General features: G+C 34.3%; 1 protein-coding gene across 1 annotated transcript in view; it reads left to right on the top strand.

The window, feature by feature from the left end:
- ASCC3 (activating signal cointegrator 1 complex subunit 3) overlaps positions 1–27787 on the top strand; it is a 255756-nt gene that overhangs the window by 183277 nt on the left and 44692 nt on the right. The window contains exons 25-34 of the mRNA XM_027881455.1: positions 1364–1584; positions 2802–2887; positions 4385–4551; positions 4690–4835; positions 4945–5065; positions 6886–7028; positions 16850–16987; positions 17091–17211; positions 20553–20685; positions 23261–23386. Of these exons, the coding sequence (XP_027737256.1) occupies positions 1364–1584; positions 2802–2887; positions 4385–4551; positions 4690–4835; positions 4945–5065; positions 6886–7028; positions 16850–16987; positions 17091–17211; positions 20553–20685; positions 23261–23386 (1402 nt within the window). The remainder of the gene's footprint in view (positions 1–1363; positions 1585–2801; positions 2888–4384; positions 4552–4689; positions 4836–4944; positions 5066–6885; positions 7029–16849; positions 16988–17090; positions 17212–20552; positions 20686–23260; positions 23387–27787) is intronic.

Genomic DNA, 27787 nt, shown 5'->3' with positions numbered 1-27787 from the left:
CCTCCCCCTCTTTTTAACACTTGGCACAGAAGCATATGTTTGTGTTTTGCTTCTTTTTTTCTGGATACATAAATTGCTTTATACATTCATTGGGCCTGATGTCATTGTAAAACCTTTCCACTGCAATTACATTTGGCTCATCTAGCAGTCTGTGAAGTGAGTGCCTTCAGAAATACTCTCTTCTCATACGGTGTTGTCCTCTGGCATGCATAAATTCACATGTGTTTGTGAAGTGTTTAGTATTGTTATACTGTACCTACACTGCCTGGAAAAGCATGTGTAACCTTTTTATCTAATTGACTGATCACTGACTACTATTCAGAAGAAACAGAAAGATATTTACACATCACCAGTTATGGAGCCTCTAGGATTTATGGTAATTGATTTCAATTCCCATCTGGTTCCCACTCAGCAATGAAGTACGTAGAGGCCCTGCTAGGCAAAAAAAAAGCCTTCTCTCTCCTTGACAGAGCCCAAGAAATCACCGTTTCAGTGGGAATGATAAAACAGCCATAAGGTATCAGTGAAAAACATGTGAAGAATATTAGGCATCATTGCCTCAGTAGATTTTATGACTCCCATATCATACCTTAATGCGAAGCACCCTGAAAAGACAGGGAGACCTCCAGCCACAAGAAAAAAAAAAGCGAACCAAACTTCAAAGCAAGCATCTGCATAGCAGAATCACTGCAGTCTCCTTAATTTGGTAGAATTCCAAATCCAATCTGGTTATATATATCATCTTCCAAATTCCAGAGTCTCTAATTGTTTGGATAGCAGATGCCCTCAAGATATATTGAGAATCATATATTGAAAAGCTGTTTGTTTGTTTATTAAGATTATGTCTTTAATTACATGTTTAAAGGATTAGATGCAAAATTTAGTTGTACTCATCTGATTTGTATTACTCCATCAACTTGGAAACTCCAAAGAATCCTACCATCCTTCCTTAATAGATTTTTTCCTTGAACTTGAAATATTCCACATTCTCTTATCATAAGATCTCAACATACATGTGATCTAATACAGTGAGTTTAGAACTTACTACATGTAAGTAGTAAAGGTAAAAAGAAAACAGGTATAAGCAAAAGATTAATCTATACAAATACTGGTTCACAGCTATCAGCATACTTAAAACAGTACTTGCAGAAATATTTCACAGCTATAAAAACAACTTTTCATTATTCTTCATCAAAGGGAACAATTACCCAAATAAGGACTCTGTGTGATATGAGATATTAAGTAAAACATTTTCCAATGTAAGTTGTTTTCTACTAAATTACTGGTTAATATATATATATCTTCATAGTAAGCTATGCTATGTCATGGCATATCTTGTCTTACAATTATTTTGTGGTTATAGAGCTTCTGGATCTTCAGCCTTTGCCTGTCACAGCCTTGGGACATCCAGAATATGAAGTCCTGTACAAATTCACACACTTCAATCCTATCCAGACACAGATATTTCATACCCTTTATCACACAGACTGCAATGTTCTTCTTGGAGCGCCTACAGGTTCTGGAAAAACTGTTGCGGCTGAATTAGCCATCTTTAGAGTTTTTAACAAGTACCCCACATCAAAGGTTTGTAAAATAGGCTTATTAGACTCATTTTGTGTTACCATGTTTTCAGCAATTCAAAAGTCTAGAAAAATACTTTGGGAAACTGAATTTTTTCCTGCTTTAATCTCCTTCTACTACCAGTAGTACTGTTTTATTAATTCCCGTCCATGCGAAAACAACTAGCCCAGTCTCTCTCCTACTTAAACAAAAAAGTTGCAGTTATTACAAGCCAATTTTCTGTTGCTGCTTGCCCCCGTACTTTAAATTTCCTAAAAGCTGAATAAATCAAAGTTGTTTTCAAAGTGAATATATATTTGTTTCTTGACTTAGCCATCTTGTCTTAGTTAACCACATTTTAACTTGAAAGTCTTTGAAAATATGTTTGTATCTGAGTGTAAGATTTAAGAAAAGAATAAACTTTGAGTTAACAGAAATTGTGTACATAAATACCTTAATCATCTTTGAAATTTCAATATCTTCATGTAATTAGTTAGTTCAAGTGAGGTAAAAAAAACAGTCATACACTTTCAGAATATCTGTGACATACAAAAAAGCCAGTTTTTAAGGGAATATATATTTTAGGCTTTAAATAAAGCTGAAAACCTGCCTATACATTTTAAAGAATGTATGTGAATTCTTCATGAGCAGTTTCTTCATGTTCAAAAACTTCAGAGTTTTTGACCATAAATCTATAAGTAAATATTGTTTGTACATGTGAGACCATTCCCCTCTGCACTGCAGGCTTCTTTGAGAAAAATATTGGGACATTTAGCTTAAAATAATCAGCTTTTTTATTTAACTTGTAATGTTTTAACAATTTAATGACATAATTAGAAATCAGGTAAGATATTGCTTGCTAGAAATTCAGATTATTTCTGTTCTAGAATGTTAATTTGCTGATTTTATAGTCCTGGTTTAAAAAAAAAATAAAAAAAAAATTAAAAAGACATTATTTATATAAGTGGGGTTTTAGTTTAGATGGTGTGATAAATATTTCAATTTCAATAAATTATTCTTTATCTTAATTTTTTGCTTATTAACATCTCAGGAAACAAAATCATTTTTTCAAGCATTATGTCTGTTTTGAATATAATCCCGTTATATGTCATTTAAGGAACTCAGTCCTTATCGTTTTATTGATTATGAATATGTTCAAATCTCACAAATATTATATATTGCAAGTACTCTATAAAAAGGTTTCTTGTTTAACTTCTGGTTTTGTGACATTTCTTTCACAGGCAGTGTATATTGCTCCCTTAAAAGCACTCGTCCGTGAGAGAATTGAGGACTGGAAAGTTAGGATTGAAGAAAAACTTGGTAAAAAGTATGTTTCTTCTTACCTAATCAGAGAAATGAGAAGCAAAAGAACAGCCCATCAAGTATGAATAAAATCTACAGAATACTTATGAGTATTTCAAAATAGGTTTTTTTGTCCTTCAAATTTCTAGTACTTAAAAAACGCTGCCAATAGTCATTGCAGTGATAGCAAAATCAGAACTGAGAAAGGGATACACTTTGATACCGAGCTATTTTCATTCTCCTTACTTGTCAGTATAACAAATATGAAGCTGAGATTTCACTCTACAATATCCTTGGAGATTGAAAGTGTAACTCAAAATAAGTTTTCATTAGAAACCTGAGCTCTAAGGAACATACAGGACTTCCATGGACTGTGTACTAGTAATCATATGATGCCCTTCATATATAAATTAATATAATTTTATTGCTCTGTAACATTAATTTCTTGCCAATCTTCTCAGGTGGTGTTCAGCCATTACTTTATGATCTATGAGATATATCAGTCATGGTGAGGGTTATAGTTTTATAATTATATTATTATATATAATATATAATTATATATATTATTATATATGTATTGCATATATATATATATTATATATGTATATATATAATTATAGTTTCCTGAATTTAAATTTTGATCCATAGGATGCATTATTTAGGGCCTTTCCCTTTTCTGTATGTAGCTGTTCTCCTAAGTTAAGCTCAAAGCACATCACAGGTTTCATGAGAAAGAAGTGCTTCTCTGTGTACATGAAATTACCAGTGATATTCCTGTTATTATTGTAGCATTGAGTTAAGATATTTTCAGGTAATATTTCCTTTTTGAAACTTGCAATTACTTGTGACTGAAATTTTGAGCAGAAGATACACATTACTGTGAGGAATTTTTGTTCAGCTGGATGTAGAATGTGTCATTGAAATGTCAAAAATCCATTATAATGGATCCATCTAAAATGATGGATCATCATAAATGCTGTTTGTAGAAAGCATAATGAGGCAAACAAGTGGAAAAACTCTGCTAATCTTCCCAAAAAATTATCTCAGGATAATTTCTGCACCAGTCTTAATGGATCTTCACCAACAAATGCAATACACACTGCATTTAGCTTCATTATTCAAACCAGAGATCTATGCAGAACAGCAGGCAGCAACTTGGTAGCTTCCTAGAAAGCTTTCATCCTGGATATGACAGGATGTTATGATTCACATTGTATCATACTAATATAATGTTATCTTCATTTTGAAAAACTAGCCATAGATGGTTTGGGACTCATATTTGTCCTCTTCTTTCTATATGGTTTTGCTAAGGAATGGTATTTGGTATTTATATGGTATTTGCTAGGGAAACAGAGAGACAAGTTTATTTACTTAAAACAATTTCAAAAATCGCATTAAATGTATTTGATAAGAAACAAAATTACTTCAGTCTTTTTACGAATTTAAGTTTAGGAGTAAATATTTGAACATTAAGATGTTTTAAAGCTTTGCAAAGCCAAGCCACCATCTTTCTTGATTACAGGGTTGTAGAGTTGACAGGAGATGTGACTCCTGATATGAGAGCCATTGCCCAAGCTGACCTGATTGTTACTACCCCAGAGAAGTGGGACGGTGTCAGCAGAAGCTGGCAGAACAGAAGCTATGTTCAGAAAGTTGCCATTCTTATCATAGATGAGATCCATCTTCTGGGTGAGCATGTCTTTTTATTTTTAATGAGAATTGTTGCTAAATCTGAACAAGTGTGTTGGTATTTGTGATGTGAATATGCTTCTTGACATCTGAAGCTTTTCTTTTTGTCTGTTTTTCAATGCAATTTTCATTTACTAGGGGATGAGAGAGGCCCAGTATTAGAAGTCATTGTGTCTCGAACAAACTTTATCTCATCGCACACCGAGAAGCCTGTAAGAGTAGTTGGTTTATCCACAGCTTTAGCAAATGCCAGGGACCTTGCTGACTGGCTAAACATTAATCAGGTACGAAAAAAAGGTTTTAGAAGAGAGATATGTATTTGTCTTGCAGAAAAACAAAATAGCAATCTATAATTCAACATTAAACTTGGAAAAAAAAAATGTTCTCTCGTAGATGGGTCTGTTCAACTTCCGACCATCAGTACGTCCTGTTCCTCTGGAGGTGCACATTCAGGGCTTCCCTGGCCAGCATTACTGTCCTCGCATGGCTAGCATGAACAAACCTGCATTTCAGGGTAAGCGACAAGTTTCTAGACCTTTTCCTTCTTTCTGTAAAAGAAAATAAGACTTTACACAGTTCATTTGCAGCACATTTGCAGCATGTGTTACTGTATGTACTCTTGGCATGTATTGGGGGAATCTGCTCTGCTAATGGCCCAAAGCTATTTGTCTGAAACATAAAGTGTGCTGCAAATGCAACATGTAACAGAAGAATGTAATGTCTTTAGAACAGAAGAATAAAATTAGTGCTAGTGAAGGGGAAATGTGTTTTCTCTTAGTGTTTGACACCATAAAGAAACATTTGTGTAAAAATATTTGAAATTTAGAAAGTAGTAAAACCATTCATATTATTAATCTGCTGAGGTATTTTCATATGGACCACTGTATGTAAGTATTAAAAAAATTGTGAACAGAAGTTGCAAGTCAGGCTAACCTCCTATAATTCCAGTTTCAAAGCAATAACCATAAAATTCAAAATTTCTAGTGCATCCAGATATACTTCTGTTTCCAATTTTTTATTCTTAACCAAGCTGGCAAGCAGGACAGATTTAGGAAAAACTCTCGTATTTTATTTGAACGTTTCGGTTTGGTTACATAAGGAATATTTATTATATCAATTAAAAATAACCTCCAAAATAAATTTTGTAATGTGAACTGCTGTTGATTGTGAGGTGACATTTGTGAGGTGACTTTTTAGCTGCCTTAATTAGCCTTATGACAGAAGCAAAGTATTGATTGTGGACTAGAGACCTATCTTGACAGCTCGGATTATTTACACCTCCACAAGAGCATTGTACAAAAACACTAATGAACAATAAATCTGTCTTGGGCTATTCTGCCACACCTGTTCCTAAAGCAACAAAAATCCATTAGATGCTGGGCTTTTAAAATATATAGATATATTGGCATATATAGTTGTGAGATATAAATACACACGAATCATCCTATTTCAATAATTTCACAACTGCATAGTGTGTGTATATGCAGGAGCACATGTTGGGTAGTATTCATGAACTGGGGAACAATATATGCTGGTGGATAGTGGGAAATAGTTTTCAGAAATTAACAATACGTAAATTTAATTGCTATAATGAGAATTACATGAGAAAACACACAAATGGATTTACGAGTGACTTAGAGTATTTGAAATTCTAGGTACACCTGTTCATTTTTCTAGTGCTTGTTGATGCTGGAAAATCTGTAGAAATATGATTTATTGAAGGCTCTGTTCCCCACTTGTTTGACATCATGCAGTCAAGGTTATTTTAGCATTTTCATGGCAATTCTTATTCCTGGGACCATAAAAATTTGCTTGCAACCTCAAACTTTTCCAAAATGGGCTAAGCAAGACAAGCTTTTTTAAAAAGTCCTAAAACATAATTGGTTTAAATATATCAGACTAATTAGTAAACACATGAAACAAAGGGTCAGGCAAAAAGCAAGTTTTAGACTTTGATGGCACTTAATCTGAGACAGCATATCCCAATAGGGTAGAAAAAATATTAACATACTTATTATTATGCTGAGATAGAGAGAAATTCACAAGCTTTGAAGTCTAGAAAGCTTGTCTAGGTTATGTGGTGTTTTGTTGGGGTTTTTTTCCTAACTGATTCTCTTTGTTGGCTTACAATGATCACTGAAGTGTAAGGGCACTTAGACTCAGCTAACTGTAAATATATGGTCTTTGGTTTAGAGGTGGTGTATGCTCACCTAAGACAAAGTATACCTGTATGCCATCGTCAGAGAGGTCTGTCATCTGTCTATGTATTGCAAAGAGAAACTCTAATGTTTGTCATTAAAGGGTCTAATTCTCAAGTTCTGTTTTCCTCAACAGCAATTCGGAGTCATTCTCCAGCCAAGCCTGTTCTTATTTTTGTGTCGTCCAGACGTCAGACAAGGCTTACTGCCTTAGATCTGATAGCTTTCCTAGCCACTGAGGATGATCCCAAACAATGGCTGAAGATGGATGAAAGAGAGGTAGAATCTTTTTACCTTCATTATTGCTGCTTTGCTTCTCTTTTATCGATGTTTGTTTGAAAAAAAGTCAATCTAAAACAAGAGTCATTTGAGGGTAGATCTTGAAGGAGCTGCACATATGCTAAATTTCATATGTATTAAAAGTAGTGTCACCATAAAGATGCGTCTGTGCAAGAGCTGAACTTCAGAACACAAACTCTTTTATCTTTGTTTTTTCCTGCGTATCTCTTATTAATGCTAGTTCCGTTGTCCCAGAAAACATATATCACGTGGTACAAGCCTTTGATACAAAGATAAGACAAAGACTAGAAGAAAGAGGGCTAGTGTTCTCTAAAGTTTACAGCTGGACATCTGTGACATATAGACGTTGAGCTGGAATTTAAACCAAATCTCTTTCAGTGTTTTAGGAGAAAAATAGTCCTTCTTATGAGATACATTATGTATATGCGAACATATCTGTGTGAATATATGTATATATGTATATACATACATCTGTCCATCTATATTCATACATCTATAGATAGATATACTGCAGAACCAATCATTTAGGAATGATTTAGTCTTGCATATCAATGGAATAAATCAATGTTATAAAAAAAGTTAAAAAAGCTTCTGCCAATAGCTTTGTTGTAAGAACACAAATATTGCAAAGTTTTTGTTCTTTTTCAAATGGTATAACCTTCTAATTACATTTTTTATATTGTTTGTTCAAAAAGTGATTCCTTTGTTCATTACAAAACATGGGTGATGGCAAAATTATAACGATTCAATATTCTCATTTATCTACATTTTTCAAACAATATACCAAACTATATTTGATCCACTCAGTTCAGCACCTACTCTGACTACATTATTATTTGTTTCCTTCTGAATTGATGATACTGCTTATAGTATATCATTGGTTCAAAACAGGTTTTTTGGTTAATATTCAGATATTATAGATTTTGGAAATTAGCTTTTTCTAATGGTAGCAAGTCTTCTACTAGGAATTTCTGTGATAATTTAGGCTAAAACACAGCAAAATACAGGAATCATAAATAAAAGATCCAAACCGAATACTGTATGAATATTTGTGTATCAACAGTTTTATGAGTGGTTATACGATTGTTTACCAACTTTTTGTGCCAAAAAGTATGGTTTACTAAACTATGTGTTCGTGTTTGCTCTTTGCAAAAAAAATAAAATGTGATTTGTCAGAGATAAAGCGCAACATTTGTATGAATGGATTTGAATGTTTTTTGTTTTGAATGGATTTTAAAATAGAAAATGGCCGTCTTGAGTGATAAACCACTAGCACAAAAGTATATCTCACCTTGATGCTGCTTTTCTAGCTGTATAACCTCTGTTTAATGTTTTCTTGAGCCTAACAGAAAGATGTCATATCCAAGTTATTACTATCTAGTTTAGTACTCTAGTAGCTTGTGCTGGTTTACTGCAGTAATCTCCCAAAATTAGAATATGCAATGTGTTTTCCCTAAACAACTTACATTATTATGAATAGTTTCTACATATCCTGGGAACCACCAATATCCTGAAAAATGCTGTAACTGAAACTTCTTCACTTGCTGGAAAAGAGTTTTCTATTAGGAGTCTTTGAATTTCATGTTTCAGAATAAGGTTTTGGAATAGGAGCCAACAAGGACAAGCAGACTTTGCATTTATTAGTTTAATGACATTTGCATATGATTTGTATTTGAATTAATAAGCTGAGTGTTCGGAGTATGAGATACCTACCAAGTTACTCAGTTCTGATTACGTAAATGTAAAAGACAGAGGATTAAGTTCTAAGTTGTTATATCTTACCGCTATTATGCAGAACACAATTCTGTTTGAAGTACCCACAATTTCAAGTGGACGTTTCTTTAGGTAATTATGGAACTAGTTTGTAGTTTTGTATTTTAAATGAACATGATTAGCCTGAGTTTCATTTGACATTGAAGCACAGGACAAAACTCCAGTAGTGCTACATATATAGTGTATATCCTGCCTGATTTTTTATCCAAAATAATTTAATTTTTTTAAATTTAAAAATATTAACTTCAAGTTATATTACGGTCAGACTTAGACTAGGTGAAACAGACAAAATTCTCTCCTATTGCTATAACATTTTAAAGTATGAAAAGTAGAACTAGCAAATACTTTATAGTAGGTATTCCATGTCTTAATAACTTGCCCAAATATTTCAAGTTTTTCAATTCCATACGAAATAAAAATGGACCAGTTAGAAGAATTAAATTGTTGTTGCCTTTAAACAATTTTTTTTCATGTCCGTCTTTCACATTTATTTTTTTGCCAACCATTGTTTTTTAGGGGAACTTACAGACAAAAGTTTATTTTCAAAATATTTGTAATTGTTAATTGTGAAGTATGCTGAGATGTAAGAGATTTTTTCATGGGTGTATACAAAGTTCACAAGCTTTACAACAGACCTTGGCACTTTTTCTTCAGTCAACCTTATCCATATAATTGTGGCTGACATAAGATTTTTGAGAACTCATTCATTAGTTTTGCTCAGTGATGTAATTGGTTTTGCTACATGGTGGCTTAAAATTAGGCTATGTTTATGTAAGCTTCCCAGTGGGTAGACTTCATAAGTCTTCTTGAAATGCTGTAAACAATGCCATGCATAATAACATCTAGAGGACTGATATTGAGGTAGACACAGATTCTTGCAGTCATTAAAAGTGTTTCTTCTGTGTTACCCTAGTTGGCAGCTTTTTTGTGATGGTATCAGAGAGATTCAGACCTTGTGGGGAAGAGACTGGAGTGGGGCAGAGGCCAATACTGGGTCTTTGTTGTTACCAGTATCGGATCTTTGTTTATCATCATCTTTGTTTGCCATCAGCTTAGCTTACCTGATCTTCTCTGAAGAGGTTCTTCTTGTAGTGGCAGTGCCACACCAGGCTCTTATTTGCAGCTTGTGACTGATTCTGCTCACAAAACTCCATGCTGCTTCTCTTCACAGTACCCTCAGAAAACAGGCAAATCCATCCTCCTGCCACTTGGCTCCAAGTATCAAATTCAGGCAATAAATATATCGATCAGTTATATTTCAAACTACATGAACTTCATCAAACTTCTGGAATACATATTTGTATATACAAGTGACATACAGAAACAACCCTTCAACCACTGCCACCAAAGCAGGTAACAGCAATGCCTGGACCATGGAGGAATCATAAAAGATGTTCTTGCCCTCAAAGAAGTCAGTAGTCTAGCAGGTGCAACTGAGTTATAGTCGAGAAGAAATTTTGTTATACATCCATCTACTAAAAAATATATGTTATAGGCAGCTCCATTAGGTTTTGGGGATGGTTCTTCCTGGATGTTTTCCCTGAATTTGATGTCTGGTATGCAGTTTCTGGCTCATATCCGTTATAGTATTCAGAAAATTGGAAGGTATTCAGAAGGTTGAGGCAGCAGTCAGTCTTCATAATACTGAGCAGTACTTGATGAAAATTGCAGTTTCTAGTACTGACCAGTTTTCCAGTTCCACTGGACCTGTTGCTGCACTACAATATTTAGATTTGTTTAATATATTCTATGCAACTAAGTTTCAGGTAATGTGCACGCTTTTTGTGAATAAAAGTCCACTCAAATACCTTAGGTATTATATATACCTTTGTCTGACCAAGGAAGCTTCCATGTTGCAATACCCTACTTGCCAAGATTTGTATATGATACTTCAAAGCTCTTTCCAACATTTTCCAGTTCTTCAGAATTTAGCGAGACTGCCACAGTTTGCCCAGAGTGTCTTGGAGAAGAAAGAATAGTTACCTATCTTAGGCCCTTAGAGATGTTTTTTAATTTTTCTGTAAGGTTCATTGTCCATATACATTCCAAAATGAGCTCTCTCTCCCTCTTACAATATGCAGCAGAGTTTATTTTTCACCAAAGAGTGAAGAAGCAGCAGCAGAAGCAGCCTTCTTTGCCATCCTTAGTAGTAGCAAGGACTCTTCATTAGACATCACTCTCTCAAGATTGTTTTGGTTATATAATGAGGCACAAATGCATCATGACAGAAATGTGAATGAGCAGTGCATCTCAAAGAGACGACTTCACCTGTAAATAAAGTAGCTCTTTATTTCTTTTTCTTGTTCGCTGATGCCAACATGCCCATGGGGAAGGAAAACTTTATGCTTCCCCTGCTTTTTTTGTATAGTCATTAGATGATTTTTACATACCCACATCCTTGCTAAAATTCTAATTTGCAGTGGTCAGCCAGGACTGTCATATTCAAGCTTGTGACCCATAACTTATCTTGTTAAAAGGGACGATAGCTCAGATTATGCTTTTGGAAACAGACAGTGCCACCAGTTTGTGATGGCTAGTTTGGGTAAAATGAGTTATACTGTTCTACATTAGGAGCTGACTAAAGAGGAACAAGTCCTTCTCTGTCAGAAATTGCATCTGCATCTGTGGTGGTGGAAAATGTTGCAATCTTTTTACAACATAATTTATTAGAATCAAGTTTTCAGTTTATTTATTTTTCTCTAATGTTTTTACAGCTTTTTGTTTTTAACCTAAAACAAAAGTACAAAGTAGTATTTATGGTTTATTGTTCGAAGTTAGAATGCAGTTCTCACCAGCAGAGAAGCAGGGTGTTTTCTTATTTATTTGATGGGGTTCTTTTAAAAATTTATTCCCTGTCCAGATACTTGGGAGTTTTGTTTTGTTTTTTTTTTTTAATATTTACGGTACAAGGAGGGAGAAGAAATGTACCAATGTACATAGTTTTAGCTTTAACCACAATGATTTTTGCATTCTGCTTTGTGCCATCTGCATCTTGTTAAGACTGTTCTTTATGAAACCTCTAGAAATAACCAATATCCTTTAGCACAAACATACCTACAATGATATTCAATAACGTCCATATCAGGCAAGAATTAGCTTCCACTGAATTCAAGGGCCTTTGATTGAAGGACTTTCATTGACTCCAAAAGAATGAATCTGACCCATACTTATTTTGCCATTTTAGTCATGTGAGTGTATAAACGTGTGCACTACTTATGGATTTGTATATCTGTTTGTACACTATGTGGATATATGCCTAGACATATGCATGAATGGGAATTAAATTTTACCAATAGTTCTGGTTTGCGTTGCTAATAAAAACAAACAAAGCAACCTAAAACAAAAAAAAAAAATCCCAAGAATTGTTGGAAAGAAAAAAGATGGCTTCTCGTTCTCTGACCTTTAAATCAAATAACTTGTTATCTCCATGTTAATGTTCTGAGGTAATGTTGTGCTACAAAACAGGAATAGAAGAATCTGGTCTGTGTCATGAATAGCTATATTGCTGTCATTTAGATGAGATTGTTAGTGTTAATTGTTTTAATATACTATGTTTTAATGTATTATTATGTATTATTCATATATTATATGTTTTAATAATATATCTCAACTGTTTAAACCTTATTTGAAATTGTTTCTTCAGGATTCTTATTTGAGTTGGTTTAGGCATCTTGTTCTGTGTGGGAGAGTTCTGAAGTATAAGCCAACTCTTCATCAAAAATAATTTTCTATGTTATTTTTTCTGCATTTAAAGATCAGGAGGGTACCCAAGATTTAAAGATTTTTCTGCACTTAAAGATCAGGAGGGTACTAAATGTTTCACTCATTATAGAAGTTCAACTTCCTTCTACAAGATGTTGGTTTTATGACACAAAAGTGTGTCATAAAAATTAACATTTAGTTATAACAAGGAGATGGTTTTATTTCACTTAACATCTGTAGCAGATGTGAAATATGTAATTATTTTTGTAAAAGACTTCATAACTTTCACGATTCCTTTGTTTGGCACATCTTTCTTCTATTGGGCATTTTAGACAATTGATAAGCATTATTCAGTGGCATATGGTCTGAGTCTGACGTGCTTTGAAAAGAGTAGAGAGTACTAATAATGAGGATTCTGTGAAAATGGGAAAACCAGCACAACAGATATGCTTTGAGAAAGTATGGGTTTTTAGCATCTTGAAACAATATATCACACTCAAAGGGACAGAATTGGGCTGCACAATCTGTTAGCTCATTCTTGTCCAATCTGGTCTCCTCCTTTCTTTTGGAGCCAGCATTGTCATCAACTTGCTGAATTATACTCTGACTGGAATGTATTTCAGGCACAGGGTAATGTATCTGCTTAAATGGAATCCTATCTTTCTACAAAAGCTTTTTAAGTATAATAAATTTAAAATATAAAAAAAAAGTTCTATTAGCTTAAAGTAAATGGTTCAACAGTTTACATATGTGCAGGAACAAAGAAAATTACTACTTCGTAGTTTGAGAAAAATCTAGCTTGTTCAGAAATTAGAATAGAAAATATGGAAATAAAGTTTACTTTTTAGAATAAATATTTTGCAATGCTACTAGAGTCCCAGATTGGTTTTCAAAGGGTTTTTTTATTAAAAGGTAGATTCCTTACCAACCTAATATTAGGAAAGCACAGGAAATATTTTTGGGTTTTTATCAAAAAAATCTGTGAAGGATAGCAATACCTTTCAGCGTGAGCCTGATCCTACCTGTCTTGGAGTCCAGGGAAAAATCCCTCCTTGCATTAATTTCTCTGCGTTGGTGTTGTATGAGGGGGAGGGGGGTGGTATGTCAGTACTATGCATATTTCTTTATGTTATTTTAATATACTTATTTTCTGTTCTTAAAATGTATTTACTTTACCTTTCTGTGAGTAAAACAACATTACAGTTGTTTTCAGAAAGACAATAATTAAGTAATAAGAATGCAGATATATTAGATTTGTTTTATAGTCACAGTGCTGTGTCTGTTTCTGGTTAATGAACCTATTAATTGTGCCATTATTTCTTAACAAAAATTTATAATATTCTCACACTACATTGACATAAGATAGTTATTTTTTTTAATAAATTGTCAGGAGAATTTTAAGCCCTGGATTGTGCCTATGGGTAAAAGAGTTATGTTTATTACAGTGATTTATATGAAAGTAAGGGGTCAGCTAAAAATGACTAGGATTCCCTGCTGCTAAAATGACAGGATAGTAGTACATGCGCCAGCTCTCCTGCTAAGGGTTCTTTAGTTTTCCTGTGGTAAATTACACTGCTTCGCAGGTATGACTAACAGCACCACAGGCCACCGCTGTAATACAAGTCAGAAGGGGAAAAAAATAACCGCCACCGATTGTAAAAGCAAGAAGAACATCTTTGAATAAATTCCCAGCGGTGTGAATTTAGGATGTTTTATGCTGGCAACTGTATGGCAAAAAGGCTTAGCTCAGGTTCTGTACTGAAAATAGCTCACACTGCAAAACTGCGTGTGCTGAAGGAGCAGTCTAATCGCTATAGACTAATCCAAATCAGCTAATTTGATCCCTGTACTGCTCTAGAGGAAACGGGAGTTTAGATTCATTATTTTCCCAATATCACATTCTGCTGATGTGAATAATGGAATAAATGTCATTGGAATTGGCTTCTTCCATTACATTAAAGACATAACTATCATGAGATGCTGATTCTTGGTGGGGAGAAGAAAAATTAATTCAGCAATCTTTTACCAGTATTTGAATGCAGAAATTGAGTAATATGTAAATGCATTCTTCTTGTTTTGTTTTATTTTTCAGATATTTACCAATTTTGCTTTCTATTTTTTCATGTTAATATCCTGCCAAATATATACATTTATATAGCTATTATTTCTCAAAGTATCTACTACTTAGGCATGAGGAGCCTATGCAGTACTAGTACCACTTCTTAAATCCATAGCACAGAAAACATTAATGAGTTCAATAATATTTTTAGTATTGTATGTTGATGGTCATAATCTTAGAGAAAACGATATATATGTGTTCTCATTAGCTGTTTTTCAGTCTTAGAAGCAAAACTCTTTAAGATGGGTCATAATTCATGTTGTCCGCACTGCAGTCACATGTCTACATGTTGACTAGAGATATCAAAGGTTTGCTGATTGTATCTCGATAGATAAACTTTATCCTTTAACATATCCTCCTTTCATTCAGCTCTTTACTCTCTTCAACCTATATACCCCTCTTCTTGCTTCCCTTTCCTAAATGAGCTTATCCCCTCTTCACTTCTCAATTCGTTGCTGGTTTTTTTTCTTTCTGCTACCTTTCTTTTCAGTGTTTTATGGTCCCTTTCACTCTTTTCTTCTGTAAGCATCCTTTTCTTTTCTATGTGCCAGATCAGTTTATACAACAAAACTTCTATGTCTTGTGGTATAGGAAGCTCTCAGAAACATCCAGGCAACTGCCTTGTGAGGGGAAGTAAAGTTTGGGAGCTTCCATTGACAGATCAAATTGATCTGTCAAAACTTGAACGTGTTTTTTTTTCAGTTGGGCTCTCTGTTACTTCCATCCATTGTGGTTCTGTTAGTCAATACTACTTCAACAAATAGACTTTTTAAATGCTTTGTAATTTGCTCTTCCTAGCAAAATTGATTGATTTACAAAATCTATGTTGTTGGTTGGTTGGTTTGTTTTAAAATCCTCAACATGGACTGTTATATTCTCCACCTTTTTTGTACCTCTTAAGGATTCTTTGTATAATAGTAGTAACATCTTACTTGAGTTTAGATATATGAATAATTTTATTCACATTAGGGTCTGAGAATTATAAAATCCAGGAAATATTTAGAGAGTGTACAGTTTTAAACATCAGAGGCGCAACACCTCAGAGTTCAAAGTAGAAATGAAGACATCACTGCAGTCAAGCAAGTATTATGTCTTGGTACTTTGGGATACTCAGTCCGAGATGAGACTGAACACTGTGTCCAAATTTTTCAGTTACCCTGACTAATTTATTCTGCACTACTATTTTTTCTCTAACCTTGAATATACCTCCTATGTTAACCATGAATGATGCTGCCCATAAGTATGCAATATCATCATGCCACTGCTGGTGGCACCAGGAAACCACTAATAAGAGCATAAATTTTAAAGTTCCTGGCTATAATTAAATTAAAATCACATAAAATAATAAACGACCTTAGAAATAAAACAATAAAAGGAATATTGAGGGGTAAAATCACTAAACAAGACAGTTTTGTTCATTATTACTGAGAGGCTTTTCATAGAGGTCATCTATGGAAATAAATAAATTTATTATCAAATTTACTACTTGAAAATATAGGCTAGAAAGGTAGTTAAAATGATAGTACTTAAAATGATTCCAAGTAGTCATTGACATGAGATTTAAAAAATTAGTAATAGTAATAAAAAAAGCTTTATATCTGGACTTCTAAAAGTTTTAAACGAACACAATAAGTGCTGGGTTTCACTATGGGGTTTAAGTCTATAAATTACAAACTCATACTCAAAAAAAAATCGAAGTTAATTTACATTTCCAAGTGTGAAAAAGAGCTTTCTTGATGAATAATAACTGCAAAATTATCAAACTGAAGAACTGTGTCTGTCTTTTCAAAGGCATTAAAGAGAGCCAAATTTATTATGTTACTGGTTGCAGGGATTTGCTGTGTTTTTATACCAGTTCTAACCCCTTTGATACTAGGGATTGCATTAAACAAACACAGAACAGAATGCACAGCATTTGCCAGACTTGTCAAGATATTTTCAGCATTTTCATTTCCTTGTCTGTGTTACTTAGCATGTCAATAAAGTCGTGTGCATTTCCTATTCCCCTCTTATCATTAATATAAGCATTTTGGGTTTTTAGACTAAAACCAGACTTTTCAGAGACTGAAGAAGGCTCTGTTTTCCTGTTTGCATAAACAGCACTGAGCAAATTATCCTTACTAAAAAAAAAAAAAATAAAAATCCTAAAATTTAAAAATTTCTGGGTAATCTGTTTTAAAATATGTAATTATTCTTTCTGTTACAGATGAATGATGTTATAGTGACAGTTAGAGATTCAAATCTGAAGCTGACACTTGCTTTTGGAATAGGCATGCACCACGCGGGTCTGCATGAAAGGGACAGAAAAACTGTGGAAGAACTGTTTGTGAACTGCAAAATCCAGGTACATGTGTTCGTTTTGAATCCTGCCATAATGAGTTTTACATGGAATTTTAAAAGTTGGCTTTTTGTTACATATACCTCATTAATCTTTCTTTCTGTCTTAGGTTCTTATTGCCACAAGCACATTAGCTTGGGGTGTAAATTTTCCAGCTCATTTAGTAATTGTTAAAGGAACAGAATACTATGATGGAAAAACAAGGCGTTACGTGGATTATCCCATTACAGGTACTCACATAAATTATGGATATGTTCCTATGTTGAAATGTATTTTAATCATCTGCAAATGATCTGAATTGTTTAGTAACTGATCACAGAAAATACCTAATCTGGGTATTTCTTTGTTTAATGCAAGTTGTAAGAGAGCTCCTAAGATTTTATGTAATAATGAAAATGTTTCTGTTTTGCAAATCTTTTTTCATGCTAAATTCCATTAATGTGTATCATCCAAAATAGACATTAAACAATTAAAGGGACATTTTAGCTACCTAGTTAGTTGTATAAAAGGAAGTTTTCGTGCGTGCAAATTTTTTTTTCGGTTTTTAAAGCTTTTCCAAAAAGAAACAAATTTCCAGTCGTAAACTTAGCCGTGGTTTAAAACACAATCGTTGAATTGCACAAGTATGAGAAAATAGTCACTTTAGAGTAAATGAAAAACCTTAACTAGTCTGGTATGTTCACTGATGTAAGGAATACTTCAAAAATAAGCAGCTAAATTAAATATTTGAATTTTGGTCTTGAAACAGACTTTTATTGCTTTCTGGCTCTGGTAAATGCATGTTCTGCAGTGTTTTCAACTAGCCTTAGAAAGTTAACCATGGAAGAACTTCTTTCAGAGTTCAGACAGGGAGAATATTTGTCTGGATGGTACTAAGCTTGAAGAATGAGGACAAGCTAAATTTATTCCAGGTTTCCTGTTCTGTTTTCCCTTTCTCTTTTCACAAGGCAAAGTTTATTATTAAATAATCCTATACTACACTAGTAATGTATACACCTAAGGACAATCTAAATATTATTTGTAAAGTAAATAGAGAGCTTGCATCTTTTTAGCCATGCAATGTCTTTTGACCCATGCACTGTCTTTTCAGTAAGAGGAGTTTAGTAACGAAAAAAGCTCAAACTGAAAATACTACAGGGGTTACTTCTTCGAGTAACCCATCATGGAGCTTGATTTAGTGGTTAGTGCTCTGCAGGAAACTTGGGATCAATTTCCAGACCAACTGCCTTGTTCAGAGATTCTGGTATGACCTGGGAGTTTGGCCATGCACACTTGTATTTTGTGACAGGCTTTGGCTGACGTAAACTTAGTAGAAATAGTCTCGGCAGCGAAGTAGTATCTTGCTCATGCCGACTGGAAGAACAGTGATGACTCACTTTATTAGTGAATGAGGAAAAGGGACGAAGAAAGAAATCAAACTGAAATTTTAAATTTTGTGTTGGATTTGTGGGACTGTCAGAAAGCAGTAACAGAGAAAATAATGTATTTTAAAGAAATCAGAAACTCTATAACCGTTGGAGACTTACTATGCTGTTTTAGAAATCCATTGTACAGGTACTCACAAAGGCTTTAGAGAATGCTGATACTTTCACTCTTTATTGCGTTTTTTAATTCAGGTAACTTCAACATTCAGAGTTCAAATCTTGCATTTTCAGTAAGACTTGAGATGGGGGAGGGGGTGGATGGAATACCACCATCTGTGATGGAAGCATTTAGATTTTGTTGTCTGCACTGCAACAGAAAATGCAGATTCCTTACTTTATGAAGAAACATATGGTGTGGTTTGCCTAAAGCATTTTTATTTTTAACTTTCTAGAGAATATTTATGCATCTGGAATTTTTGTGGATAGGTAGCACAGTTTTGCAGCAGCAATAAAATGAAAATGTAATTAATTTCTTTCTGAAATACTTCCAAAAATTTCCCAATACTGTCTTTAATTCTGCCCTCAAGTTATGCCTTCACTGTTCCGTCATGGTGTTACTTGGTTTTCCCTACTAAAGTTACCTTTCTGTATCAGGAATGCATTTGGCTCCAAGGAAGCAGCTGAGGGCAGAATGAATCACTGTGTTCAGTAATTTCAAAATAAGCAAGAATGCTTCTTTGAGTGAAGTCAGAGGTTTCGGGGAGGGCCTTTTCTCAGTTACCAGACATTTAGTTTAGTTAAGCAGCCAAGGAACACGTAGTCAGTAAAGAAAATATTGGATTTGTATAATTACATAGTGGATATTGGCAAAAACAATTTCCTGATGCTTTTTGGTAAATCCTTTTCCTATATGGTGTTATGCACAATGTAATTTACCACATCAGAATAGCAAGAAGTTGTTTCATCACCCTCCTGTGCACATACCTATTCAGAAGCAGCAGATTTAAATAGTTTCATTCTTACATTTTAGTGTCACTACTAAACTAACAAAAGGAATATACTGATAAAAAAACAACGTTGCTGTCTATATTGCTTGTCAGTACACAAGTGAAAGCATATTTGTAAGAACTCACCATTGGGCTGTCTGTTTCTCCTATAATGGTTCACTGATATATCCCATTATGTCTGGATTTTCTTTACGCAGCTGAGCTTTGGGCCAAAAGCTTATCAATTGTGAACTCAAAGAAATGTCTTTTCAAAATGCCCAGTACTGCAGGCCACATGTTGGGCAGGTATGATAGAGCTCATAGGGAATAAACAAAATATAAAGAAGTTTTAAAATGAAGACATAAAACTTACTTATTAATTGCTTTCCATTGTCTCTCCTAAGTTAAAAGTTAAGCAGTTGTAGGTACCAGAAGGGAATCAGAGCTCTGTTGAGCAGGACACAAAACAGCATGTGCAGATGCACTTCTCAGATAAGACACAAACAAATAGATGATAAGCATACTTATCTTACTGGTCAGCTAGCAAGTTGAGCATGTTTTGCATAAACTAGTATTTTCAGTGTTCATAGAAGTCCTTAACTAGTATGTGCAAATAATGGCATGTAGGCAGAGTAGCAGAGGTAAGCTTTAACTGTACCAGCTCTTAAATTTGTATATTGTCATATAGGGACAACATAGGATATGAAACCATCTCTAGTCCTGTTCTATTAACTAATATAACTTGTCATGAAACTTGAGTGGTAAACAACATAGCATTCAGGAATTAGAAATTGCCTTTAGCATTTTATCTCTCAAATGCTCAAAACCTAGGAAATTGTATCTGGCAGAAAAGCTTATACAAGAAACTGTATAAATGTTAAGTCAAATATTTGAAAATTGGAGGATAACAGACAGTTGCTATCGTTGCCTTCATGAGTTCTCTTACTCATCATCTTTAATTGCATGTGACCAAATGAGGGATGGATGTGGAATGGAAGGAGAGTAGACGAAATTTGTATCAGACATAAGCTTGGATTCTGTTGCAGTGGTGGTCTTTAAGTATGCAGGAAGATAAGTCTCTGCCAGAAAGAAGTTCATCGTAAAGTTATCTGAGATGGAAAAAACCAAAAAATCCTGTATTGCATATTATACAGACATAAATACATTATTTATGCATCCAAACAAATACATTTGGTTTATACATTATTGTCTCTTTGGCAGATGTACTTCAGATGATGGGACGTGCTGGCAGACCCCAGTTTGATGACCAAGGAAAAGCTGTAATTCTAGTTCATGATATCAAGAAAGACTTCTACAAAAAATTCCTTTATGAACCTTTCCCAGTGGAATCAAGGTAAAGATAAAGCAATCAGTAAAGCTGATCTAACTATAAACAATAGTACAAATGAGGGACATAGGAAAGGGAAACAAAGTTCCTGTGCTGGAAAACTCCTACATATTGGAGTCGAGAGGGAGATAATTTTCAAAAAAAATATTACCCATCTTTACCCATCTTTCTTCCCTGAGTTTTCAAGCATTGTTGAGCTCTTCAGTCCATTCCCAAATGATACTACAATTACCTCTCTGGTTCCAGGTGTTGTCTCAGACATGTAAATTAGAGCACAGACTGTTCTTCAAGGGCAGTGTTTAGGAAAATTATACATGATTATCAGAACCCTCTCTGAAATTCTGTGACAAATTCTTGGTAGGAAAAAGAAGGTGAGTTTCTAACACTTTTTACCTAGAGTACTTGTATCGTTATAGATACCACATTCTTCAAAATCTTACAAATTCAATGAGAAATCTACATGGTTTAAAGTCTTACTAATACACTTTCAACATATCTTTCCATTCAAAATTGCAACTTTTTTGTCAGAAGTGTAGAAACTACGTTTTTGCAGCCTCTCTGAACTTAGTTGATGCCGAGTTTGCTGTCTGGCATAATGTAGTATGTGCCTTGGTTTTGATATTTTTAATATACTTAGTTGTTCAGCAAGAAGCCAAATTAGTTACTTTGGTCTCCTGTAGATGCATGTTTCATGGAGGAATTCTCAGACATCTGATAAAAATGAATATTACTGAAAGCGTTTCTCAGTGATGAAGTTCTCCTAAGGAACCTTCATTCCTCAACATAAGCTATAATGGGAGCTTTATCTGCTCAGGAAATTTGTAGGAGCTCGAGAGAGCAATGCACCTATGAAATGTAGTTGAAATGGAGTGGTGTATTTGAAGATTAACTTCTGTGGTGCACAGACAGACATATAATTTTTTCAACCAGAAAATTTGGAGACATAACGTTTCATTTCCTTAGGAAACCAGGATTTTTTAACATAGAAATCTCACTTAGCACAAAACGCTAGGAGTTGCACTTGTTCAAAATGATAGCAAGTAAGTCAAAAGAGTGGTGTGATTAAAATATTGATGATATATCCAGACTGCATGGCACTAGCATAAACTAAGAAATATCTCTGTTCATTGGTAAGTGGTGTTTCTAAATAAAGAAGTCATATCTTCAGTATAACAGTGGTAATCACACCTTTTTCCTGTTTGGAAGGCTATAAATATTCTGTGTTTCTAGTAGCTCATTTTGAGTGTGTATATTCACTTTGTAGCTTGATATATTCCATCTTTTGCTATAAAGAAAGAATGTTTTATAACTTTTCAGATGAAGATTCACATATTAATAACAATCTCCCTAAGTTCTGTGTAGGTTGTGAACCAATTAACTTAGATTTATCTCGGTCATTTTATAAGTATTTGAAGAGGCTTCATGTCTTCAAAGAGAAACTCTCTGAGTGTTTTGAAGGGGTTTTAGTTTGGAATGCTTTCCTGTCTGTTCTACCAAAGAGCAGACTTATCAGCTTTGTATAGTATTTCCAGTTTGTAAAATTAAACTTCATATTTTTTTAATTAAAGTTTTTCCTAAAAGCCGTTGTCTATGTATTAGTTGTAAGACTTGGGTACTCAACTCATATAACAGGCCCTGAGTTCTCCTTGATCATGGGCCTGAAACACCGCACATTAGAAACAAAAGAAAAAGCACTCATTATTGTGGAAGAGCTATTGGATCATCTGTCCAGTTTCTGTTGGACAGTCTGTGTAGAACACCTGCAGTTCTGACCTTTAGAAGCATGCAGTCAGCAGTATGGAGCAGTAAAACAGCTACTCAAGCCAAATTATTCTTTACTTTTAGCAACAGGGAAAGAACATTGGGAAAAGAAAAAGGATTATAATATGAGAAAAATTAGATTGAACCTTAAGGATATTTGCAATTCTCTGATTGAACTCTAGCCAGGCATGATCTCATTAGATACCCTAATGGAGGTCTTTGTTCCATTTAATGACACAGTATTTTATTTTTTAAGAATGACTTTAACTGCTTTTGTTCTTTTGTGTTTTTGAGTTTAGATCTTTCTGGGTAAAAGTAGCTGCTCTTCTTTTTTTCTTTTTTTTTTTTTAACATTGGATGAAGATGAGGCAAAATCTGGGGGAAGCAGTTTTGATGTAATTTTAACAACCCTCAAGTATTTGTCGAGTATTAGCTAAGCTATTGCCACTGTTTCATTTCCTGTTTGTCTTTCCAGATGATTCTCTATTGGATTAAACCAGCATGATCATATGGTCAACATACAATATTCAGAAGTTACCACTGAGTAGCTCCCTCTGAATACATTCAATGAATGACTTAAACTTATGCATTCTTGGTCCAATCAAAAAATAATTTGAGCTTCATTCCGCTATCATGTAAAGGAGATGACTGACCTTGCAATTACATTCCCCCTTCTTCCCTCTTGTCTTTTACCAGAAGATAAATATATAGTATTTTCAGATTAAAAGTAATAAACCTTTTAATGGACAACTCTACAAAATATATTACCTGTCTTTGTGATTGTAAAATCAGCTAAGTCCTCTTGTTTCCTGTTCTTCAGCTTGTTAGAAGTGCTGGCTGACCACTTGAATGCTGAAATTGCTGCTGGAACTATTACATCTAAGCAGGATGCAATGGATTATATCACCTGGACTTACTTCTTCCGTCGACTTATAATGAACCCAAGGTGAGTATACAATACAAATGCAATTTATTCTCAAGGTAACTTGAGGTTAGAGTTGACACAAAGGTGATCCGTCTGCTTCTGGAGTCTAGAATACTTTGCAGTCTCCAGTGTAGGAGCATTGCTGGCCCACACGTGGAATAAATCTTGTGTGCACATTTTTTTATAATTTCTTCTCTAAATATAAATGCATTTTTTGGCAGATAACTTTACAACTTGGTGACAACTGTAAAATAGCCTTATTGAGAGGGCTGCATCAGCATCCCTAAAATAAAATTCCAGATTATCACATTCCCTCAGATATTGTATTTATGATGCAATTCTTTTTTTTTAGCTACCACGTTGATATGTTCTGCCCAGTTTTCTTTAGAAAATTTATTAAGACCTGGACTTTCCTAATAAATGAGAGAATAGCTATCAGCTGTTTCTCTGTGATAAGGTTTGCTTTCATTAGGGTATCCTGGTGAAACCATGTGTGCAATATTTTTGATGATTGCTATCATCCTGCCTGGCTCCAGCTGGTATGCAGATCATTCTGCACTGTTCCAGCTATGTAGCCTGCCTTTGCCACAATGCTGTTTTGGGTAAATGGTATGTTACCTGTCGTGTGATCAATCACTCACCTGCCAAAATAATGTGGCAAATAAAAAATTAATCACTTAGATCACTGCATATTTCTTAATCTACTCCAGAATGTTGTATTTCTGAAATCATGTTCATGTCCATAACATTTGGCCAGATTTTCAGCTGGGTTCTTTATGGGCAACTGCTGCTGGGAGCCTACAGGTGATAAAATAATTTCCTTTTAATCCTTTTTTAGTCTTTATTAGTTTTGAATTCTGAATCTAGTCCTATGCTGAGGATCTCCCTCAAAATAAACAGAATTTCCATCTGATCTTGGGAAATAAAAAATGCAGAGTGTTAGAACTGTAAACTAAGGAAAACATATTTAGCCTTCTCACTTCATAGCTAACAAAATGCATACATTTATGTGGAAGGTATTTCTCCTCTGAGAGTAACAAACAGCTAGATTCTGATTTTGTGTAGGTTAGATGTTACACCATTTTAATATAAAGAATAAGTAGTGTTACTTTAAAATGTCTTGCTCTTGAATTACTGTGGTAAAGTTCTGTAGTTGATTTGGTTTTGGCAAGCTTTGATCGTGTGGTATCTGTGGTAGGTAGACTATTTAAGATACAACATATAGCCCAAAGGTAAGTGTAGAATACAGAAATATCATTGTTTTGATTGAATGGGCAAGCTCTTCCCAATATAAAAGAAGGTTTCCACTGGAGGTTGGCATGTTGACTGATGGTCATTTTTTCTCTGCAGTTTCTTTATTGTCAGGGAAAGATAAATCTGGAGTTATCAATTTCAAATTTAAAGCAAAAGTTCTTTTATTCCTCTGAGAGGATTGTGGGAGGGGGAGGAAAGAAAAAACCCATTTCATAACGACATATAGAGCCTTTGTAGTGAAAAGAGAGATGAACAGATCTTGAGGAGTCATGACCATAATGCTAGGATAGGAGCGCCTATTGAAGTTTCTAACGAAGTTGGAGTCTTCCACTGAAATGCCACACGTGCAGATTGGAACAGTTCACAAGCTGAGCTGCTTCACCCTCTGTGTCTTCCACACGGGTACTCAGCATTCCTTCTGTATTCAGTCATGAAGGGAGAAAAATGAAGGATATTATTGACTCTCTCAAAGAGGGCACTTTGAGATACAAAGCACAAATGTAATGAATGTGCATGCATTCCATTGTTTGATATGATAGTAATATAAAGTTTCATCCAAAGTTACTAAACTATCCAACTAATAGTTTTTCTGGACCTACTCTCTGGGGTATTTCCAGACCTCCTGCAAGCCAAGCAAGCAGTTCCAGCATGGTGAGTGTTTGAATGAGATACATCCAAGGAAAACTGAAGTTTTATGAACAGAAGTCAGTGATAGTTGAGATAACTTTAATAAATTAATAAATTAATTAATAAATTAATTAATAAATTAAAAATATGAATGGAGTTTACTGTGCCATAAATGAGCGTATGAATTGATTGATATTAGCAAACAAAAACTATTTGCAGCCTGTAATAATTCAAAGATTTTAGGGTTTATTTTTTTCAAAACAGTGGGAACACAATTGCTGATTTTTGATTTACCCAATACCCACTCAGTGTCACTTGATAGAAGTGTTCTTTATCATGTCCTGCCCCCAAGCAATTTTGTTGACTTTCTCTCCACTGTGAAACAAGAACTATTTTCCAGCAGCAGGTGATTGTACCTTAGTGGTGAATACGTAATTCCCGTATGCATGATTAGTAAATTGCCTTGGGATTCATTGGCATAAAAGGCATTGCATGCGATGCTGTAAATCCCCAAAATAATGGGGATTAGATTATATGCAGAAGATTTATATTCTCATTTATTGCCAGTTTTAGCTACTTGTATGTTAAAGCTGCGTAAAGAAATGTAGGATCACCCTATTCCCATCCAGTATCACAGAATGCCTTACTGAATGCCTACAATTCGTACTGTTTAAGTAATAGTAATCCATGTTTGTTGTGAGATAGAGATCAAAGTATCCTTTTGCTCTAAGTGTCCAGGTTTCTTTGAAACATCAAGTCATTTTGAAAATTTTTCTGGCAAACTTGAGATAATTTGTTAAACTTGTGATGATTTTTTTAATGGTGTTGAAAATCTTTGCATGTTAAAATACTTCTTTTCACCAAACAATTTTCATTTTCTTGTTTGATGAACCTCTGTCTCTCAAAATCTGGGGAATGGGTTTTAATAGTCTAGTTGAGAGAAGCAATTGAGCTGTTGATTTGGGGAGCAGAGTAGCTGAGTGCTAGTTTTGTTTAGAGTAACAGCAACTAGTCATGCACATGCTGTTCAAGAGATGATGTGCAAACAAGAGGGGTGGTCCAAATAAAACTGTTTATTGAAGTGTATCAGTCTCAATATCCAGAGTTTCTTCTCTGTTCTTCCCCATGTCAAGTCAAAGTTTCTGTACTACTTCAGTCAAGTACTACAATGTGTTCTTCTTTCCAGGTAGAACTGTGGTCAATATGTTCTTTCCTTAGTTAAGGTCATACTTGACAGATCAGTGAAGTATCCTGTTCTCTGCCAGGGGCTATTTTGACAGGTCCATCTATCTTTCTTCCTTGTCTGAAATGCCTTGATTATTTCATTCTTTTGCCTTTATAAAACTTTATAAGCTGCAACTTTCTACAAAAGAGAAATGGCCATGGAAAACATTTTCTGTAAATCAGGTTATGATATTTTCCAGATACATGTGCAGCAAAAGAGAAATAGAAATTTACAACATATGTCAAGTCAAGCAGAATTAGCTTTCATTTGGAAAGTTAATTTTTAGATATTCTGAGAGCACATCCCTCTTAAAATGTGTGTTGCTATTTTTTGTATTTATAAATATATATGAGTGCATCTATGTACATGTACACACTTACAAAATCAGTTTTCTGTATAAATTCCTTGTGAAGACCTGAAAAAAATATTGTATTAATTCATTCTGAGAATTATTACTGTGGGTTTTTTTCACTTTTTATCAGTCTTACAAAGTTTTCTGGAGTGATTGAATAATACAGCATAAATTCTAAATAAATTATCTCAAACTTCTGCTCTTATGATCATGCACTTATGTTTAAATTTCAGTATGACTAGCTGAGCATGTGAATAAAATATCTAAATACAAATTACAATTATATACTGCTCCAGTATAGTTTCTGGTATTGAGATGACAAGTAATATGTCAGGATAGAATACATACGTATTTCAGTGACCTAAATCATGGTTATTCAGAATCTTAGGGTTAGTTTGAAATTGTATCAGAAGGGGGAATTACGGAAGAAAGTTAAATTAGCAAAGATTAAGAAATAAAATGGAAAAGTTTGGAAGTGTCTACTAACAGAAGCTAGAACATGCAAGTATATAACACTGCAGGAATTACCAATATCCATATTTTGAGTTGGTAAACAGATATTTAGCAGGTGGACTCTTACAGTGACATTCAGATCTATATGCATGTCCAGATGCATCTGCATTTATGTATATTTCATAAATGACAGCTATAGACATTATTATGAATATCATTCTTTTGAATTGTTAGGGTCACAGTGATGTGAAAAGTACAGGAATGTAGTTCATGATATGGTTTTACCAAATATTCAGACAAATAAAGTTTCTTGGAGTCTCTCAGACAGGGAAGCTCCAGGCTGCTGAGCATTTGAGCCACCTCCTATTCGTCACTCTGCTGCAATCTTAACTGAGAATACAAAGCTGAAGTGAGTTGTTACGTTGGTTCGTAGCTCTCTGGCTATGAAGGTTCATCAGTTGTGCCATATACTCCATACCATTTCCATGGTACCATTTTAAGATGGCAGCTG

This window comes from Empidonax traillii, unplaced genomic scaffold, assembly GCF_003031625.1.
Source record: "Empidonax traillii isolate 1590-97213 ecotype Southwest subspecies unplaced genomic scaffold, ASM303162v1 scaffold89:size1181294, whole genome shotgun sequence".
Lineage (NCBI taxonomy): Eukaryota > Metazoa > Chordata > Aves > Passeriformes > Tyrannidae > Empidonax > Empidonax traillii.
This window is presented reverse-complemented; position numbering and strand designations above follow the sequence as displayed.